The sequence below is a fragment of the Danio rerio genome, chromosome 16, assembly GCF_052040795.2.
Source record: "Danio rerio strain M-AB ecotype USA chromosome 16, GRCz13ab, whole genome shotgun sequence".
NCBI lineage: Eukaryota > Metazoa > Chordata > Actinopteri > Cypriniformes > Danionidae > Danio > Danio rerio.
In genome coordinates, this window is record NC_141036.1 from 2,579,480 (window position 1) to 2,602,500 (window position 23,021).

The 23,021-nt window shown below is 36.9% G+C and overlaps 1 protein-coding gene across 3 annotated transcripts in view; it reads right to left on the minus strand.

Annotated features, from left to right (window-relative positions):
- hace1 (HECT domain and ankyrin repeat containing E3 ubiquitin protein ligase 1) overlaps positions 1–23,021 on the minus strand; it is a 38,688-nt gene that overhangs the window by 11,400 nt on the left and 4,267 nt on the right. For 2 of the 3 annotated variants that reach the window (XR_015510600.1, NM_001423976.1), the window contains 13 exon segments: positions 21,641–21,772; positions 21,473–21,555; positions 21,045–21,141; positions 20,869–20,970; positions 18,199–18,305; positions 17,970–18,120; positions 16,373–16,680; positions 14,211–14,279; positions 11,122–11,209; positions 9,644–9,755; positions 7,057–7,154; positions 4,402–4,489; positions 533–682 (listed from right to left, as the gene is read on the minus strand). Coding sequence is in view for 1 of the 3 variants with exons in the window: in NM_001423976.1 (NP_001410905.1) it covers positions 533–682; positions 4,402–4,489; positions 7,057–7,154; positions 9,644–9,755; positions 11,122–11,209; positions 14,211–14,279; positions 16,373–16,680; positions 17,970–18,120; positions 18,199–18,305; positions 20,869–20,970; positions 21,045–21,141; positions 21,473–21,555; positions 21,641–21,772 (1,585 nt within the window). In the remaining 2 variants the exon portion in view is untranslated. 3 annotated transcript variants of the gene reach the window in all.

Here is a 23,021-nt window from a genome sequence, read left to right on the forward strand (position 1 = left end):
TTTTTTTCAGCATAATTTTTATTAATATCTATAATAAACTAATTGTATGAACAACAGTCTGTCCAGAAAGTTCCTTAAAAGCTTTATTGAGAGATACTGTTGGTGATTGGACGTGTGTCAGCCCGATTGTACAGCTTTACATTGAGATCCACAAGACCTACAACACAATATTTCAGTGAATGTGTGTGTGTGAATAAGTGTGTATGGGTGTTTGCCACTAATCTATTGCAGCTGGAAGGGCATTCCCTGTGTAAAACATATGCTGGAATAGTTGGTGGTTCATTCCACTGTGGTAAACCCCTGATAAATAAGAGATTAAGCTGAAGGAAAATGAATGCATGAATGAATTTAAGACATTTTAAGATCCCACAGACATCCTGACATGTCCATTTGTGGACATCATTTAATTAAATCATCTATGCAAGTTTACATCCGTCCATGCAAACGTGCAATACAGAACGTGCAGATTCGGGGTTCATTCTTAGTACTGTGACAGTATGATAGTAAACACGATGTGAGTGGAATGTGTTACCCAGAATATGCTTGTAAAAGGAGCGTGTGAAGTAGATGTTCACCAGCTGTCGATGATAGAGCGCCAGACCCAGGATTTGACCAGCAAATCGGAAGTAGTTCAGATGATCTGGGTTTACAGAGGAGTTACTGTTGGGTTGAAATGTGGTACCTGTAAATTAAAACAAATGCACATGTACATATGCAATGCACAAATTAAAATTAAACTGAGCAAACCAAAGAGTGCTTACAATGTATAATTGTAATACTAGCAGATTATCTGGAAGAGGATGCAGTTTTTTTATGGTGTGGTGACTTAAACCATGCCCACAATAAGACGCTTTTGTTAAAATCCGTTAATAAAATAAAAATGTACATAAAAAATAAATTATAATAAAATTATAATAATAATAATAAATAAAATAATAATAAAAATAATAAAATAAAATATATATTTTTATTAAATGAAATGGTATAAAAACAAAAACAAATAAAATAAAATAATAATAATAATAATAATCATTAAAATAAAATAATTAATTAATTTAAATAATTTTTTTTAAATTATGAAAATAAAAAATAATTAAGATAAAAGATTAATCTTTTAATTAAAATAAATTAAAATATATTTAAAAAAATTATTTAAATAATTTCGAAACTTCAGCTTTTGGAAACGATGACATTTTATCCATGTGACCAATTCAGCTACCTTGGTGGACAATATTGTAAAGCAGCTGTTTTGACGGTGTCCATTTTGACAGCTCTATTAAAGATGCAATGTCAGATAGTACATCCAGTTTGTACGCAGAATGTTTACTGGGAGCTGTTGTGTAGAAGACGACCACAGTTGCAACATGCTGCCCCGAGCATATGGGTCCTCATGTATCAACGCTGCGTGCACACAAAAACTTTGCGTACGCCAGGTTTCACGCTCAGAATCGCTCACGTTTGGATTTACTAACGATGAACTGAACGTGGGAATGTGCGCAGCTCCACGGCAGCTTTCTGGCAGGCGTACGCACATTTTTTGTGCGTGTCTGTTTTATTTCCATTGGCGACTCCTAGAGGCAGTTGTGTTAAATTCCTCTCTACAAAGTGTCTGAGCCTTGCAATGGCAGCTGTATGAGACGGGTTCATCTAGCAGGTATATAAGGTTTCCATACCATACATTTGAGCAGCTAAACATTAAAGCACAATTTGCAGCAGTCGCCTGTTTTCCCAATGTAATCTGAGCGATCTACTGCACACACATTGCTATAAAGACACTATCTGAAGATGAATTTGCATGCGTGAATCAGAAACATTTCTATTCAATAAATGTACACATAAAATATGATGCACAGACTTATTAATGATTCCTACTTGTCTTTCTAGTGATAAATAGTTGGCAAAATCTGATATGTAGCAGGGGGAAAAGAAGAAAGAGTTCATCAGATGCTGGATTTGAACCGAGTTCATGCTCGAACATGTCAAAACATGCTGACATGCATCTTACTAGCTGCGCCACTGATATTGTTATAGGCACTTCAACAGTTTACACCTATAAACCACACTATTTCTTTTTTAATGCACTCAGTGTGATGTTCAGACCCAACTGTGTTAACCGCATCAGCTAAACTCTCCCACTCTATTTTTTTTCTTTTGTTGTTAATTCCGGAGAACAAACTTGCAAATAACACAGCTTTTCTCCGGTCTACCTCCGAAAGCAGCACCTCCAATTCACATTATGTTCAAAGTTTCTCTTCTTGCTTGCTTTTGCCGTTGCTTTTTCTTTGGGTTTTGCCAAAGTAGAGTCATTAGCATATTCATACGGGGGCGGAGGCAGGGAGGGGTTTTGTGCTCGTGCATGTTCCGCTCAGTTTCACGTTCATTCGGATGTACAGAAGAATATGCGTGAGATTCGGCGTACGCAGTGTTTCATACATCTGAATTTTTTTCTGTGTACGCACATTTACAGCTTTGTGCGTACGCAATGTTTTAGTACGATTTCCACACAAGTCTTCGTACATGAGGCCCCAGATGTCTGTGTACATGCGCAGAATGCTTAGAGAACAGCCCTCCACTTAGCAAACCCAAAGAAACGTATTTTAGATTTGCTAAAATGTAGACAGCGGATAGTGGATCTGTCATCTGAAACGTGCATTGAAATGTACCCAAAGCAACGTAATTTATGTTTTTGAAACTATTGAAATTTACAGAGCTGTCTTTCTGGGATGAGCAGGACACCCATGTAATATAATAAAACAATGACTAAATAATATTTCTGGCGAGTGATAACCTTGGATAAAAATAGAATATATAGTCATGGTGCAGTGGAAAATAAATTAATATCGTGTATGACTCCCATGAGCTTGGAGGACTGCATATATATATCTCTGCAATGTCCATAGAGGCGACCTAGGCGGCCACGACCAGCTCCCGCCCGCCATAAATGTACATATACTACAGTGACGTAGTGCAAAATGCGCGGATTATTGGTTAAAAGCGGGTGGGGGGGGCATCTGAAACTGAAGAGTGGCGCTGGGTTGAGACTGGGCCCCCTGGTTACTCTTAAAACCTTGGCTTTTCCAAACTGCGGTAAACCTTGAAACCTAGTCTGTAGTGGGCTGGTTCTTAGAAGAGAGGGTTATCTACTTCAGCATAGCACACAGAGGAGACGGTTCATCTGAAGGCTAGGCCCACTAGCCAATTTCTCTGCTGATTTTCAGTCATAAGCTTCATTTGTAGAGCCGAGAGTCAGAGCCAGTCACTGCGTGCGGCCACATCTCTCGGCGGGTGGACGGTAATGGCCTCAGTGACTCCCTGCTGCGTTCAGACCCTTGGCAGTGACCAATAAGCTTCCTCACACTCTGACAAAACTGACAAACCATTGTCTGGCACACATCTCATCCAATCCTTTGGTCTCGAATGGTAAAAGCAGACTGTTATATGGTGATTGTGTAAGCGGCTGCTTTTCTAGGGCTGTTTTTGTAGACTGTTCTTCTTTTTCTCATTAAAGCTGCACGTGTCATTTGCATCGTAAAAGTGAGGTCTGCACACTCTTGTAAGCAAATTAAACAAACCTAAGAGTGCTTACAATGTATTATTTTAATACTAGCAGATGATCTGGATAAGGATGCAGTTTTCATATGGTGGGGTGACTTAAACCATGCCCACAATAAGACGTTTTTGTTAAAATCCGTTAATAAAGTAAAATGTACATAAAAAATAAATTATAATAAAATTATAATAATAAATAAAATAATAATAAAAATAATGAAATAAAATATATTTTTATTAAATGAAATGGTATAAAAACAAAAACAAATAAAATAATAATAATAATAATAATAATAATAATAATAATAATCATGAAAATAAAATAATTAATTCATTTAAATAAATTTTTTTTAATTATGAAAATAATTCTTCTTTTTCTCATTAAAGCTGCACGTGTCATTTGCATCGTAAAAGTGATGTCTGCACACTCTTGTAAGCAAAATTCAGCAGTTACTGCACAGTGTATAGTTTTAGTATCGATATATCACAATGTGGGCGAGGCAGTGGCGCGGTAGGTTGTGCTGTCGCCTCACAGCAAGAAGGTCGCTGGGTCGAGCCTCAGCTCAGCTGGCGTTTCTGTGTGGAGTTTGCATGTTCTCCCTGCATTTGCATGGGTTTCCTTCGGGTGCTTCGGTTTCCAGTCCAAAGACATGCGGTACAGGTGAATTGGGTAGGCTAAATTGTCTGTAGTGTATAAGTGTGTGTGTGATGATGGGTTGCGGCTGGAAGGGCATCCGCTGTGTAAAAACTTGCTGGATAAGTTGGCGGTTCATTCCGCTGTGGCGACCCCGGATTAATAAAGGGACTAAGCTGACAAGAAAATAAATGAATGTATTTTAAATGATGATTTACCATCAGCAGATTGTGTGAAGAGTGCATAGTCCGGGTTGATGATCTCATTGGAAAGAATGTCGAACCACTCTCTGACCACTCCCTGACCCTGCGGAGAAAACACACAGTAAATGCTTCAACGCTACCATGGTAAAATAGTCTATATTGGCGCACACACACAAAATACACATTACGGTATTTTGATAATCATTAATAAACCCTTGATGTAAAGCAGGTTAGTGACTAAGATGCCTAGTTTTTTTTCACATTCTGACTGAAGTAGAGAATGTTTTTATTTTAATTAATTTACATTCACTCAATGTAATGAATAGCCCAGTCTGGCCTTTTGTTTAATGCTATTGCGAAGTACTGAGAGTTAAAAATGGCATATGTTAAACAGGTTAATAATACCTGCCTATTATTAAGATATTAACTGTTTATTGGTAGTTATAAAGTATGATCTTATTCTACACTATCCTTATTTCTTACTAACTATGAATATGCGGCTAAATAGCAGCGTATTGATCTAAAATTTTAGCTAATGGTTTGTTAAAAGACTGAATTGTACATTAAAATAAGTAACACTTTAGTTTAGGTCAGGCATGTCCAGAGTCGGACCTGGCTTTAATCACTGCGTCCCAAATCGCATACTTATGCACTATTCTACGCCGTTTTGTAGTATAAATAATGTAAGTAGTGTGTTCACACTGAAAACTCTAATAATAATAAGTGCACTTTAATTACGCGGATGATGCACTCATTCAGCTGCTAAAATGAAGTGTGTAATGATGGACACTCCACGCACTTAATGACCGCAGGTTTGCCTACGTAGTGGAAGGGGCGGAGCTATCGGACGCACATGTTGGACAACTTTATTTATTTCGGATGGTGAAAGCTAAATTCTCCTACGAGAGTGATTATAGCGCCTCCCGATGGTGAAATCGGCAATACTCACGGCAGGTATTATTTGATAATTCAGTCATTTATTTCACTGATTTGGCAACTGTCAAACGTCATCAGGGAAACGGTTTGAATTTCCGCTTAGTAAACAAACATTAGTGTGCCATTTGGGACACTACATACATATACTATCCTGTTGAGTGTGTAAGTGCGTAAGTGCATAGTGAATGAGTGCATAGTGTATAGTGTGCCATTTGGGTCGCAGCTAAAGTGTCCTGCAAAGTTAAATGTGCAGTAGGTGATTGTCTTCAGAAACATTTGTTGTTGTGCTGGTTGAAAGTTTCTTCACAGTCCAATAGTAATGATTACAGTACATGATCTGAATGTGTTTATATGTATTTTTATATTCAGGGTAAAGCATAAAACTAAAAAATGTTCATCCAATTAAATAGAGTCGGACCGTCCTTAATTCCGATAGGCAGGTCAGACTGTCTGTCAGCAAATGTAGATTCGGACTTCTGCGCATCTGTTCACGCAGATCCGCGAATAGCGAATGCCCGTCTGCATCACAAACGCATGCGCGCGAGTGAGCTGCGGGCCGCTCGCAGAAGTCGAGTCGAAGCCGGAGGCGCGGAAGGACAGCCGAGCTCGGGCCGATTACTGTAAAGCCAGGCGCGGGTATAACTCGCCCAAAAGTGGCCGCGCGGTCACAAGACAGACCGGGAGAAATCAAATGCTGCATTGAAACTTTTGAAAATCCTGAATCAATATTGGAGTTACTTTAGCACGCTGGAGTTATGACGACACCACGGCTGAAGTGTTACTGTTAGACAGGTCATGTTCTGTTTTGAAACTATTTTATGTTAGATTGTGCTTTGTTATGAATGACTTCTATGCACAGATGTGTTGTTCAGCCACTGAAATCTCCCGGTGAAAGATTGATGTGATTATTTTCAGTTTCATAAGGTTCTTTGACAGCATCTATAATGTAGATTTATATTTAGTTTAACAACAAAAACCCAATAAATAGCGCTATTCCGCCTAGCCTGCTTTACTGAGCTGAAGTTGCTATTATAATCACATTGGGTCATTTTTGAACACTGACTGCCTTCCTATACTGTTCACCGCTAACGTTACTCTGAATATTCGCTCTGAAATAGCATGCAAGTGTGGTAAAGTAATACATGTAATTCCTGCACGGCGCTGGCACTAAGTAACTGGCGAATGACATGAACTAGTGGGTTGTGTGTCGGCTGTCGTGACGCGGTCCGCGCGCTCGCGATATCAGAGTGTGTGGCTTTGAATCACAGTCCCTCCCCGCCATCCAAAGACAATATGCTAAGCGGTTAGCATTTTGGCAGATCACCTACTGCACCTTTAAGTTCAACCCCAATCAGACACACCTGGGCTAGCTAATCAAGCTCTTATTAGCCATTCTAGAAACACCCTTGCAGGTGTGTAGAAGCAAGCTAGAGCTAAAATCTGCAGGACGCCGGCCCTCCAGAACCGACTTTGGACACCCCTGGTTTAGGTCACAGTACTAACAAACCATTTACAAACACTACAATCTTAACACTACTACTCAGCTGTTTATTAATAGTTACTTTGGTAGAAGTTGGGTGTACTGTAGGTTTTGTGGTGGATTAGGAATGTTGAATAAGATCATACTGTGTGGTTACTAATAAAAACGAAACATCTTAAAAACAGGCAGATAACAAGCCAGTGGTTAATAGCATGAATTGTGACCTAAACTAAAGTGTGACTGTTAAATATTACCATTCCCTCTTCACCGTGAAACCGCACGGCGATGCCTTGTTTGAGTTTCTCATTGGAGGACTTGGACACGACTTCACAGCTGCTTCTGAATAACGAGTCTGAAACGAGATGATAGCACACAGCAAATGAAGAAGATGAAGCTGGACGGTGAAGCCTTCATAAGGAAACCTACAGTGGGCGAGAGTGCTTACTGCGCTGCAATTTGAGAACACATGCAATTACAAAAAACACCCGCAAATTAAAGATCTTCATCGATTTGACCGCATGTGTGTTGCAAAGTCTCACAATGCAAACAAATTAATGATAACTCCTTACATTGATAGCACTTTTCTGGACACTTAATGCGCTTTACACAGGTTTGAGGGGGATCGAGGGGCAGCCATATTGCAGCAGACAGCACACCACACACCAGCTGATGGGTGGAGAGGAGACAGTAATGAAGCTAATCAAGATTTGTGGATGGTTAGGAAACCGAAGCAGTGTTTCCACTATCGCGCCTAAAGCGAGCTACACAAGGAGAGCCAAGGCCAGACACATTTCCACTGTCACTTCTGGGGCCTGTCGCCGAATACCTTAGGGCCAAAGAGGGCCAAATGGGGCTTCGGGACGGAGTAAAAGGAGAGGCGGACTTTGCCCGAGTCTGGTAAAGATGGCTTGCCAACACTACTTTTCCGATCGCACAGGAGTACATGCGGCAAACAAACACATAAATAAGGGGAAGAAAACATCTAGCCTTATAGGCTAGGCTGGGGTCTTTTTGCTTATGATCCCCCTCATGTTTCCCTTTTAAATGTAAGGATGTTGCATACAATAATAAAGTTTTAATTTATAAGTGACATTTCTTTGCTGCGTTCTACTTGACTTTTCAATAACGCAGAATAATCTTTACACCATATTACAGACACAGCAGACAGTAAAGGGTTGTCGAAAGTTTTTGTCAAGTTTAAAAGGTGTGTTTGTGCTTGATACATGCGTGTTAGATGCCTGTATGTGTGTGAGAGCGCTCGCTTCACAGCTCTGTTGATGCCGTGAGCAGCTTTTTTATTTATTTTGGAGATGATACAAAATATGAATACAACAGAAAGACATGAAACTTTACCAATTACGTGTCCACGTTTGTAGGCTCAAAACAATAGTGTCATAGCTATCTTGATAAAAAAGCCTAGGCAATATTGAAATAATTTAAAGAATTACAAATATTGGATAGAATAAAATCACACTAAATAAATAAACCAATATAAAACTAACAAAAGGTTTAGGTCAAAACGTTTTAAAGCCATATTAGGCTAAACTTTCATTTTACAAAGGCCTAACGTTATCTGAAAATAAAGCTTTTAGATATTTTCTAAAAACAATAAACACCGGAGAAGGTTTGAAATATTATTTATAAAGTATTTAAATACGATGATATTAATCAAATCGTGCAAACAGAGCAGTTTTTGGGGTGAGTGAAAGCAGAAATGACCCTTTTTCTGTCACCCAGTCCTGTTCAGCGCCACTTTACGAACAAAACTGCAAATACAAAATGTGTTCTGTGTCCTCAGACAAGTGTATGACGTAGTAAAATTTTATATGACGTAGTAAAAATTTTTAATAAAACTTTAAATACATGTAGAGCTTTATTTGTGAAAAGCTGCTGAGCGCAACGAAATAGCCTATGTCAGATAGCCTAGAGAAAAATAAATATGTTTCAGGTCTCAGCGGAGAATTCGGGCTGAATGTATGACGGCATCTATCAAAACGAGAATGTTATAAACACATTTCATTCCGAGTTATAAAGGAGAATTTCTGTGGTTTTATATTATGGATGGGTGCGCTCACTGACCTGGGTCCATCCGTTACAGTGGCGAGACCACTCGTTGCACAATGCCAACAGTCTGTCGGTGAGTAAATAAATACAATAAATGAAAACACACAGGTCTGTGCGTATAGACATATAATGTACTGCTGTACAGTAACGTGTCATTTGTTTGTTTGGGTTGTCTTCATTTTAATAGTTTTGTAATGATGTGATGGTGTGCTTTATCTGCCTGATACCTGCTGAAGTGGGCGGGTTGTGTGACGTTTGATTCGGGGGACGTTCTGGGGGCGGGGTTTGCGTGATGTGCTGCGAGCTACTAGCGGAAACGCGACAGTGGAAACGTGACAAGATTTCGGCCTCCCTGCTCAACCTCCAAAGCGATGATGGACAGAGGCCAGTGGGCAAATGACCACAGAGAGTCAGATTACTGATCAGTATAAAGTCCCCATTAATATACCGGAGTGTTAGAACCCACACAGGTTGAGCGCACCCTGCTGGTGTCACTAACACCACCTCCGGCAGGAACCTAGCTTTCCTATGTGATCTCCCATCCAGGCGCAGCCATGCTTAGCTTCAGTAAGCGACCATGTGAGAGTTGCAGAAAGTTAGCTACGGTCACGGCACAGTAAATAAATCCCAGCTGAGTCCGTCATGTTTTAGGGTCACGTATGCTGGTAACATATATGCTGGCAAGCCGATTAATTTGCTGGTGTTTTTCAGAATTGCATGTGCTTTCTTAAACTAAATAATTCATGTTTTCTTATACAAAATCAGATATTTGTCTACCTCTGTGCACGAGAAGGATGTCGTTTTCATTAACCGGCCGATGCACCATATCGGAGTCTGGCTGTCCAGCAAGAAGATGTTCATAAAACCACTCGCACCGGTCTTTAAACGGCTAAGAAGGAGAAGAGAAGACGAAAGTAAGAAAGTGTCTGATGCCAAACTGGTGCAAGTGTCTGTTAAAGTTTCTGAGAGATAAAGGAGTGCATTTTACAGTTGGTTTGTCAAGCCCACTAACCTTTGTGAGGCACACATATTATTGTGAATAGCTTTCAAATAATCCAATATAGACCCTTTTCACAAGACGCATTTAACGGTCATCAGCATCTTAAATCCTTTAAATAATTAAATATGTTATATCATCTCTGCATCAAATTACAGAATATGAATTATTTTAGGGACAACAAATAATAACTTGACTTCTAGTTGATGATTTGGTGTCAGAAGTGTCTTATATGAAAGGCCTCTAGATGACACTATTTGAGCACAATAAAATCTGATCATGACTTGATATTGACTGATTTCATTAGGACAGTAAGGTCTGACTCTGCTTAGACAAAAGTCTCGTCACTGAACAGAAATAATGTCCAGTATAGAATATAAAGAATGAATATTGTGTCTGACTCCATCATGAGCTCGGAGGACTGCATCCATACATCTCTGACATGACTCAAATCACTGATTAATAAAGTCATCTGGAATGGCAAAGAGCGTTCTTGCAGGACTCCCAGAGTTCATTAACATTGTTTGGGTTCATCTTCAACGCTTCCTTCCTTCAATGTTTATGTCTGGTGACTGGGCTGGCCAATCCTAGAGTACCTTGACCTTCTTTGCAGGAGCTTTGATGTGGAGGCTGAAGTATGTGGAGCGCTATCCTGCTGGAAAATTGTCCCTCTCCTGTGGTTTGTAATGTAATGAGCAGCACAGATGTCTTGATCCCTCAGGCTGCTGATGTTGATCATCCACTCTGCAGATCTCTCGCACGCCCCCATACTGAACGCAGCCCCAATCCATGATTTCTCCTTAACCAAACTTGACTGATTTCTCTGAGAATCTTGGTTCATGCTGGTTCCAGTAGGTCTTGTGCAGTATTTGTGATGATTGGGATGCAGATCAACAGATGATTCGACTTTCTGACACACAGATGATTCATCAGAGAAATCCACCTTCTGATACTTTACCATTTGATCAGCTAGAAGCCAAGTTATTATTTGTTCTTCTTACAACTGGGATCAACAAGACTTTTGTCAGGTTGTGTAGAAGTAGTTTATTTATAGAGCATATTATTACAACACAGAGCTGTGCTGAACACAATCAATACTAAACACAATAACAAATCACACAGCACATAAATAACAACTAGAACATAAAAACAAACCGCTCAACATTTAAGAGGCTCAAACGCTTAAGATGCAATTTCAGAAGGCTTTACGATACGAGTTTTGAAGTTTTAAATATTTTAAGTCTCTCATCGTGCTTACCTGCCCCTTGATTATGTGCATGAAGCGGGACATGAGCTCAGGACACTCCAGCAGGAAATGGAAGTGGTTGAAGATTATTTTGGGATTCCTAGGAATAAAACAAATATACAGCAGGTCTATTAGCCTTCCTGTTAAATTTAAAGTACTGTTTAAAGGAGAGGGGCTTCTCCAACATATTTATAATCAATCATTCATTTTCTTGTCGGCTTAGTCCCTTTATTAATCCAGGGTCGCCACAGCGGAATGAACCACCAACTTATCCAGCAAGTTTTTTACGCAGCGGATGCCCTTCCAGCCGCAACCCATCTCTGGGAAACATCCACACACACACTTCTACACTACAGACAATTTAGCCTACCCAATTCACCTGTACCGCATGTCTTTGGACTGTGGAGGAAACCGGAGCACCCGGAGGAAACAAATGCAGGGAGAACATGCAAACTCCACACAGATACGGCAACTGAGCCGAGGATCAAACCAGCGACCTTCTTGCTGTGAGGCGACAGCACTACCTCCTGCGCCACTGCTTCGCCTATTTATAATCATAATAGTTTTAATAACTCATCTCTAATAACTGATTTCATTAATCTTCGCCATGATGACAGTACATAATGTTTTACTAGATATTCTTCAAGGCACTTCTATACAGCTTAAAGTGACATATTGGTGTCACGTAACCAGCAATCTGTTCCTGAAAGATCACTGGCATACTCGCATGTCATTCAGGAACTACATATCCCAGCATGCCTTTGAACAAACCAGTCACCATTATTCACACACAGCTGAATATCGTCATCATCAACTGTTTGGACTATTTATACACATTCCACACACCGGTCAATGCGGAGTCTTTGTTTGTTAGTACCTGTATGGTTTCAGTGAGTGTCGTCCTGTTTATAGTTTTTCTAGTCATGTTTTGATGATTGTTTTGTAACTTTTTGTACTTTGATCATCGCTTTGTTTTTGCATTTTTCGATGCCCTTCATGACACCAGTGTTCTTGTTTTTTGACCTCGCTTGTTTTTGCCTGCACAAATAATCTTTTTCATTAAAAATTGCATTTGGATCCAACCTCTTGTCTTCGCTCCCTTGACGTCCTGTGACAATAGGGCTCTATTTTAACGATCCAGGCGCAAAGTCCAAAGTGCAGGGCGCAAATACATTAAGGGTGGTCCGAATCCACTTTTGCTATTTTAAGGACTCCCAGAGTTCATCAACATTCTTTGTGTTCATATTCAATGCCTCTTCCTTCATCTTACCCCAGTCATGCTCAATAATGTTCATGTCTGGTGACTGGGCTGGCAAATCCTAGAGCACATTGACCTTCAGGAACTTTGATGTGGAGGCTGAAGTATGAGAAGGAGCGCTATTCTGCTTAAGGATTTGCTGTCTTGATACCTCAGGCTGTTGATGTTGATCATCCACTCTGCAGATCTCTCGCACACCCCCACACTGAATGTAACCCCAAACCATGATTTCTCCTTCACCAAACTTGACCGATTTCTCTGAGAATCTTGGCTCCATGCTTGGAAAAATGGAAAAATCCGCTTTGCGCCGTGCCGCATGGTCTAACAGGGTTGAGCTTATTCTCTTAATGTGTTATAGGTGTGTTTTGAGAATAAACCAATCAGAGTCTCATCTCCCATTCCCTTTAATAGTCAGTTGAGTCACGCCATAGCACATTTGCTATTAATTAACATAGCGGAGTTTGTAAGTGGAAAAAATGAACACTTCACTAGCGAGAAAACAGTTAAACAGAGCATCTGCAGCGCGAGAAAGAGAGATGAGCCTCATCATTCTTTACTTTCACTTTCGCTCTCGTGGATAAGGAAACCTTGTACGCACAGACATCCATTAGCCTATACATAATTAATTTTGTTTGTTAAGCTCAAAGATTTGTTTCAAAACTATTTCTAAATTCAGTTCTAATCTCCAGCAAATGAATAAATGAACAATAATAACGAAGTGTGCTCAAAAAACTGAGTTATATCCTAATACACATGCTGTGCCCCATATGGTCTAAAACCTAAAAGGTGGACAAATCTAAGCTAGTTTTTAATAAAACAAATATGAATATGCATATAATAAATAGTACTACTACTAACAATAGCATAATAATAATAAGCTTTAATTCTTTTTCATTTGTAAAGATATTTGCGTATTGCTGTACATCCTGTGTGTATTAATCATTGTTTAAGCGAGGCGCACAACTAACGCGCTCTGCGCTGGACTTTAGACCTCCTCTCAGCTGGTCTACTGAACAGTGTATTTTAGTTCCTCAAAATAGCACTGCACCAGCAATGAGCCTCAACACACCTCCTTTTTTAGACCAGAACGCCTATGGGCGCACATATGAGCGCAAATGCATTTGGTGCGAAACATTAAAACAACTCATGCGCTGAGCTGAAACTAGCAAACAACAATTGCGTTGCGTCTTGCGCCATGTTGCGCCGTGTGTATGATAGGGCCCTTAAAGGCTTAACTAGGTTAATTAGGGTAATTATGCATTGTATAACAGTGATTTGTTCTGTAGACAACTGAAACAAAGTATTGCTTAGGGGTCGTGGAAATATTCATTTATAAAATCTAGTGTCAAATTAAGTCTATATATATATCTATCCGAGCGTCGCAGTGGTGCAGTGGGTAGCACAATCGCCACACAGTAAGAAGTTTGCAGAGTTTGAGCCTCGGCCGGGTCAGTTGGCATTTCTGTGTGGAGTTTGCATGCTCTCCGGTTTCCCCCACAGTCCAAACACATGCGCTATATAGAAGAATTGGGTAAGCTAAATTGGCCACAGTGTATGTGTGTGAATGAGTGTGTATGGATGTTTCCCAGCGTTGGGTTGCAGCTGGAAGGCCAATCGCTGCATAAAACATATGCTGGATAAGTTGGCGGTTCATTCCGCTGTGGTGACCCCAGATTGATAAAGTAAATTGAAAAGAAAATGAATAAATAAACAAAAAATCTTACTACTAAATGTCACTCGCATGGACTACATGTATAATGTTTTTCTTTGGCTGTTTTATCCTTCAGTTTAGCAGATGCATGCTCAATGTATCAGTAAAAATGAACAGATGCTCTCGACTTACCTTGTCACAAAACACTTCAGCACTTCATCATGCTTGCAGACAAACTCGATGAATCGTGGGGAGGTCATGCTAGATATCAGAAACAACAAATGAAGGATGAGTATGCGGGCTCTCAGACTCTCAGACAGCAGTGAGAGTGTATAAATGATGCATTTTAGTAAGAGCAATTTAATGATGACATTAACATCAGAGAGGCAGCTTGCAGGGCCGCGGTGGTGAGGAGACATTATGAACATGATTAAAAGTGCATTAGTACACTCATCTTGATTCTCTTGTTCTCCTTATGAACTTTCAAAAGGTTAAATTTCACACTTCTGTACAACCTGTCGAATGGCCCAGCCAATCACCTGATGTTAATCCAATAGAAAATACAAAATAAAGCTCAGATTTGATAGATGAGACCCACAGAAGTATTAAAGATTTTGACACTCTGTGTGTCAATGCATGTGACTTCATTCTCCATATGAGAGGCGTCTTAAGCTGACAGCACCAAACAGGACTATAAAGTATTAAATACATTTCAGTAGTTCAGTGCTTTCTACTTGTGTCATTCCAGTGTTATTACACAAACTCATTTTGATTTGTTTTATGTTTGTATTCTTTGGCTTTTCACCAAAATCTTGTTCAATTCCATGTCAACAGCTGCTTTAGGAATATTATTCCAAGAAAAAAATCCAAGAAAAAAAAAACACTTACTTCCTCTACTGTATGTAGAGAATTTTGCTTTCACAATCCAAAATAAATTAAGTAATCCAAAGTCAGCTCCTGAATGGACAGATGGATTTTATTCTATCATTTATTTATTTATTTGTCATTTTATTTATTTATGGATCATTTTATTTATGAATCGTTTTATTTATTTATTAATTTATGTATAATTTATTTATTTATTTATAATTTTAATTATTTATCGTTTTATTTATAATTTTTTTATTTATTATTTTATTTATTTGTCATTTTATTTATTTATTGATCATTTTATTTATGAATCGTTTTATTTATTTATTAATTTATGTATTATTTATTTATTTATTTATTTATTTATTATTTTAATTATTTATCGTTTTATTTATAATTTTTTTATTTATCATTTTATTTATTTATCGATTTATTTATTTATCATTTTATTTATTTATCGTTTTATTTATCATTTAATTTATTTTTCGTTTTATTTATCTATCATTTTAGTTATTTATCGTTTTTTATTTATCATTTTAATTATTTATCATTTTATTTATTTATCATTTTAATTATTTATCGCTATATTTATTTTTTTATTTATCGTTTTATTTATTTATCATTTTATTTACGTATTTATTTGGCATTTTATTTATTTATAGTTTTATTTAGGTATCGTTTTAATTATTATTTACTAATTATTCATTTACTTATTTATAAATTTTTCATTCATCAATTCGTTCATATTAATTTATTCATTCAATCCTTCATTCATTTAGTCATTCTTTTATTCATTTATTATTAGTTAATTTATGTATTCTATCATTCTTTCATCCATCCATCCATCCATCCATCCATCCAATCAATTAACCCATTTAATTCATTCATTCATTCATTCATGCATTTGTTCATTCATATTTATTTATTCATTCATTCATTCTTTTTTTATTAATTGATTTATTCATTCTTTCATTCAGTGATTTATTTATTCATTTAGTCATATTTAGTCAAGCCCGACAGATTCGCCCCTTCTGCTAAGTGAGCAAAACGAATGGATGGGTGGATATCAACAATAAAAAGATGGACAGATGGATGGACGCATGGATATTTATAAATGAATTAATAAATAAATTAACTAATAAATTAATGAATAAGTGAATGACAAAATTTATAAATAATTGAATAGATGGATAAACAAATGAATAAATAAATTAATTTAATTATTTAATAAATGAATTAATAAATGAATAGTAGAGTGTGTGAAGAGTCCAACATTACACACTTGTTTTTAACGATTTAATAAGTGCATCATCCGGGTGTTTAAAGTGCACTCTTTAGAATAAAAACAATATTTCAGTGTGAATGCACTACTTACACTATTTATACTACAAAATGGCGTAGAATAGTGCATAAGGGTGTGATTTGGGACGCACCTGTTTACTGTTAAGTTATAGAAATGATATTTACTCAGAGCTCAGTCTCACCCATGTGGCATCTGACAGGAGCAGCACATGTAGAAGGCCTGGATGACAGCGCTCAGCCGATTGGCGATCATTGAGATGACATCCTGACCGTCAGCGTAAACCTCGGGCGTCTTCATCACAGAACTGGCATCCAGCAGAAGCTGAGGGTTTTCACTGGAAACTGAGGGGTCGACTTCCTGCTTTTTCAGGAAGAGAGAGGCGATGTCATTTCCTGAGGAGGAGCGTGTTGTGTCTGTGATCTCCTTCTCCAGCTCGGTGGAGATGAGCACCAGCCATTCATCCAGAGAGTGCCATAACAGCTCCAAAGGCTGAAATAAACACAAGACAACATCACTGCAACACGGCCATCCCACACAAGATAACAGGGTTGCTGTTGTTGCTGGGTCATTTTTTTTATTTCGCCTTTTTATTGCCTTAAACCTTTCTTAAACATTTTACACCATTGCTTTATTTACTTTACTTTTTATTTATTTATTTATTTATTTATTTATTTATTTATTTATTTATTTATTTATTTATTTATTTATAATTCTTTAAATTATTTACTTCTTTATGCATTCTTTTATTTATCATTTATTTATTTATTTATTCATTCAGATAATTATTTATTTGTTCATTTACTCATTTTCTTATTTATTTATTCTTTTATTCATTTATTTATTTACTCATTTCCTTAATTATTTATTTATTCATTTACTTATTCATTTACTCATCTATACACTAATTTTTTTATTTACTTATTTATTTATTTATGTATTTATTTATTTATTTATATATTCATTTATTTATATATTAATTTATTTAATTATTTACTTATTTATTTACTAATTTAATAATTTATTTATTCTCTTATTTATTTTTAATTCTTTAAATTATTTACTTCTTTATGTATTCTTTTATTTATCCTTTATTTATTTATTTATTCATTTATTTAATTATTTTACTTAATTTTTATGTATTCATTTACTTATTTATTTACTCATTTAATCATAATTTATTAATTCACTTATTTATTTATTTATTCTTTTATTTATTTATTTATTTATTAATTAATTTATTTATTTATTTATTCATTCATTCATTAATTCACTTTTTTCATTTACTTATTTACGAATTATTTCGATCATTTATTTATTCATTTGTTTATTTATTTATTCATTTATTCATGTATTTACTTGTTTATTTATGTATTATTCATTCATTTATTTATTCACTTAATTCTTAATTCATTTATTTAATTATTCACTTATTTATTTATTCATTTATTTACTTTATTTATTCATTTTCTCATGTATTTATTCATTCTTCATTTATTTATTTACTCATTTATTTATTTATTTAAACATTTAGTTAATAAATCATTGGACAGATTCATGTCCGAAGACGTGTGCTATAGGTGAATGGAATAAGCCTAATTGACCTTAGTATGTTTGTATGAATGCAAGAGTGTATGGGTGTTACCCAGTGCTAGGTTGCGGCTGAAAGGACATCTGTTGCATAATAACATATGCTGGATAAGTTGGCGGTTCATTCCGCTGTGGCGACCTCAGATTAATAAAGGATTTATCAATATATACTTAAAGAATCAAACCCTCACCTTAAACACTTGGCTACGAGGCGTCTTATTTCCATTGTATCCCATATCATTCCCATTATTTGGGGACGACGGTCCAAGACAGAACACATGGCAGAAGATCCGAATGATCCGCAGTAAACTCTTGGTTTGGACTTCAAAGTTACTGGACAAACTGAAAGCAAACAAAACCAGATTTAATATGATGTAAGAGAAGTCATCTTTCATCAAGAATTGTGGATATCAGACGCACCTCAGCAGTTTGTGTCCATTTGTAGTGGCCACTTCCGCCAAGCTGGTCAAGATCCTTTGGTAGTTGGAGTCATTCTGCTGTGAAACATGCTCTAGAACCTGCCTCAGCTTAAAGAAAAATAAAATTCAAAATGGTAAAATTAAATTTCTATACAAATGAAGTCAAAATTATTTGCCCTCCTGAATTATCAGCCCTCCTGTGCACTTTTTTCCCTAATTTCTGTTCGGTTTCCAGATTTTGTTCAACACATTTCTAATCATAATAGTTTTAATAACTCATCTCTAATAACTGGTTTATTTGATCTTTGCCATGATAACAGTAAATAATATTTGACTATTCTTAATGATACTAGTATTCAGCTTTAAGTGACACTTAAAGGCTTAACTAGCTTAATAAGGTTAAGTTCGGGTAGTTAGGCAGGCCATTATAGAACAGTGGTTTGTTCTGTAGACAATCAAAAACAAATATTGCTTAATGGGGCTAACTTTATTGACATAAAATGGCTTTATAATTGATTTATTCTTTCTTTTATTTATTCATCCTTATATGTATTTATTCATTCACTCATTCATTCTTTTATTTGCTTGTTTGTTAGTTAGACTTTATTAATCCCAAAGGGTAATTCACGTCACAGCAGAGATCTCCATACTAAAGAAAAATAAAACAAATGACAAATACACATAAAAAATATATTTTATTAAAATTACATTCATCCTGCACACCTTAGCTTCAAGTAGACACTTGTCCATTTCTAATGCTATTACAATTCAGCATAATTCATCTAGTATGACTTTGGTTATACAATCTGATCACTGTTGGTCTGTTTATTTGTTTGTCCTTTCATTCATGTCTTTATTTATGATAGTTTTTTTTTATTTTAGATTGTTTACTAATACACTACTGAGTCATTAGCCAGGTTTAAATCCTAAAGTGAAGAGAATATTTAGAAGTTCGCAAACAAAAAAAAATTAAAAAATATAAAATATTAATGGCTCACTGTGGTATTGGTAACCTAGCAACCAACAGTACACAAGACAAGCATAATGGAGTCACGTGGGTGCAATTACAAGGCTAAACTAGGTTATTTAGGGTAAAGTTAGGGTAATTAGGCAAGTCATTATATAACAGTGGTTTGTTCTGTAGACTATCCTAAACTAATATTGCTTAAGAGGGCTAATAATATTGAGCTTAGAATGGGTTTAGAAAATTATTTATTTATTCTTTCTTTTATTTATTTATCCTTTTATTCATTTATTAATTTACTTATGCATTTATTCATACACTCATTCATTTATTCATTTATTTGTTTGTTCTTTTATTCATCTCTTTATCTATAATATACAGTTTGTTTGTTTGTTTGTTTACTAATACACTACTGAGTCATTAGCCAGGTTTAAATCCTAACCCAGCTGAAAAATCCAGCTTAAACCAGCCTAGGCTGGTTGGCTGGTTTTAGAGGGGTTTTGGCCATTTCCAGGCTGGTTTCCAGCCATTTCCAGCCTGGTCTTAGCTGGTCAGGCTGGAACATGACCAGCCAAATCCAGCTAAAACCAGCTTGACCAGCCTGGTTTAAGCTGGATATAGCTGGTTTTGGCTGGACTCCCAGCTTGGCTAGGCTGGTCAAGTTGGTTTTAGCTGGTCATCTCCCAGCCTGACCAGCTAAGACCAGGCTGGAAATGGCTGGAAACCAGCCTGGAAGTGGCCAAAACCCCTCTAAAACCAGCCTGGTCGACCAGCTAAAACCAGCCAACCAGCCTAGGCTGGTTTAAGCTGGATTTTTTAGCAGGGAGTGAAGAGAATATTTAGAAGTTCTCAAAAAATAAAGACAAAATACCATATATGAAAGTTGTTAGAGAGGCTCACTGTGGTATTGGTAACCTAGCAACCAACAGTAAACAAGACAAGCATAATGGACTCACGTGGGTGCAATATAAAGGCTTAACTAGGTCACTGTCTAACAGTGGTTTGTTCTGTAGACGATTAGATGAATATTGGAAAAGTCTGATATGCAATAATTCAGTAATTTGTCTGCAATAAACAGTATATAGCAATAATAATACAGTATTACAAAATGATTTGAATAGCTCTATTTGACAATTTTCTAGGGGGTCTAACAGTTTTTACAGAAATGTTTTTTCTGAAAAGTTTGTTCAGGTACAGAAATTGAATAATCACAATGCAAAAAATGCTGATTTTACTTCATTTTGTCTCGCCTCTAGTCCAAATATCTAAAAGGATCATGTAAAACTATTGTTTATACTGTCTTACATTGAGTTTTCCCTTAAAACAAGCAAAATTATGTGTCAGTAGGAAAATAATCTTGTTTTTGGTTTGAAACGTGGATATTTGGACTAGAAACAGGACAAAACAAATCTAAGTAAAAACAATGTTTTAGTTTTTTTGCATTAATAATTAAACTAATAATTAAATAACTAATAATTAAATACAATGAATCTTTGTTCCACTTTCCAACATTATAATTTTCTTGTGGCCAATTTTTTTAACTCTCCTACGATGTGACTACTGACTTTGTCTGGAAGAAAAAATATTATAGCAAATACTGTGGAAAAATGCTTTGCTCTGTTAAACATCATTTGGGAAATATTTGAAAAAGGAAACAGGAGGACTTCAAAATGATCAAGAACGTCAGAGGTGATGAAAGAGGTGTACCATGTTCTCTTTAATGTCATCATTCTGGGTCATCTGTATCAGCGTCTGAAACAGTCGGCCATGATGCTGAATGAGGATTTCACACGTCTCGCCATAGCCACCCTAGAATGTAGTTACACATGAGGTTTATTATGCATGCCAGTTCTAGAGAGTGTGTGAACGTTATGAATATTCACCTGAACACACAAGTCGAGTGGTGTAACTCCATTCCTGTCTGGAAGATACTTGGCTCCCCTGAGGAGGAGAATCTGTGCCGTGTCCCTCTGACCATGACTGCAGATCAGTGGAAAAAACGACGAATATTAACATTTCCTTCAATGTAAACGAGTTTGGATCTCCCTTTGCATTTAAGACAAGAAAAATGTGATGTAAAGGAACACTTTTCGGCGCAAGTGGTAAAGTGGTTAGTGCAGAGTGGATGATCAACATCAACAGCCTGAGGTATCGAGACATTTGTGCTGCTCATTACATTACAAACCACAGGAGAGGGACAATAATGTGACTCTATATATGCATCAAGCTTATGACCGAAAGTTCGGAGCATCCTCCTTACACATGCACATGCATTATGGGTAATTTTGCTTTCCACTGGTCATTAGCTCACCTGCAGGCGAAATAGAGTGGAGTGGCTCCAGACACATTGGGCCTGTTGATGTCTGCTCCACTGTCCAGAAGACACTGCACTGTCTGCGAGAAACATCACAAAATGAGGTGATTTACTATTTATAAATCTGAATTCAAGCGCTGCACTGAAGACAAACAGGTTCCCTACAGTCTTGTGTCCGTTTTGGCAGGCCACATGTAAGGCTGTCTGTCCCATGGCATCCTCCACGTCTACATTAGTGACGTGCTGCACCAGGTCATGAAGTAATTCTGTCCGTCCGTTCACTGCCAGCCAATGAATCTAAATCACAATCAATAAAATAGCATTACATTAGCGAATGAAGCACGCTTATTAGTGCTTAAAAGTGACAGATCTGCGCAGTATTTGCTTTTAAAGGAACACTCTGCATTTTTTGCTCATTTTAACTCCCCTACAGATGTTTTAGCATTTTAAAACCCCTTCAGCTGACTTCCGGGTCTGGCGAAAGCACTTTCAGCTTAGCATAGACCTATGGATCTGATTAGACTATTAGCATATTACTCAAACATTCTGGAGTCCCGTTTTAATATAGATGGACTGAAAAACAAACTGTAGAAAACAGACGATTTCTGGGTTTGGCGAAGGGATTTTCAGCTTAGCTTAGCATAGATCATTGAATCAGATTAGACCATTAGCATCTCGTTTAAACATTCTGGTTTACTGTTTTAATATAGATGGACTGAAACACAAACTTTTGAAAACAGCCGATTTCTGAATCTGGCGAAAGCACTTTTATCTTAGCTTAGCATAGATTATTGAATCAGATTAGACCATTAGCATGTCGCTCAAACAGTCTGGTGTCCTGTTTTAATTTAGATGGAATAAAACACAAAATTCTGAAAATAGCCAATCTCCCGCTCTGGCAAAAGCACTTTTAGTTTAGCTTAGCATATATCATTGAATCTGATTAGACCATTAGCATCTCACTCAAACATTCTGGTGTCCCGTTTCAATTCAGATGGACTGAAAAACAATTGAAAACAGCCAATCTCCGGGTCTGGTAAAGAGACTTTTAGCTAAGCTTAGAATAGATAACTGAATCAGATCAGACCATTAGCATCTCGTTTAAACATTCTGGTTTACTGTTTTAATATAGATGGACTGAAACACAAACTTTTGAAAACAGCCAATCTCCGGGTCTGGTTAAGGGACTTTAAGCTTAGCTTAGCATACATAACTAAATCGGATTAGACCATTAGAATCTTACTCAAACATTCTGGTGTCCCGTTTTAATACAGATGGACTGAAACAAAAACCTTTGAAAACAGCCAATCTCCGGGTTTGCCGAAAGCACTTTTAGATTAGCTTAGCATAGCATAGATCATTGAATCAGATTAGACCATTAGCATGTCGCTCAAACATTCTGGTGTCCCGTTTCAATATAGATGGAATAAAACACAAACTTCTGAAAACAGCCGATCTCCAGGTCTGGCGAAAGCACTTTTAGCTTAGCTTAGCATAGATCATTGAATCGGATAAGACCATTAGCATCTTGCTCAAACATTCTGGT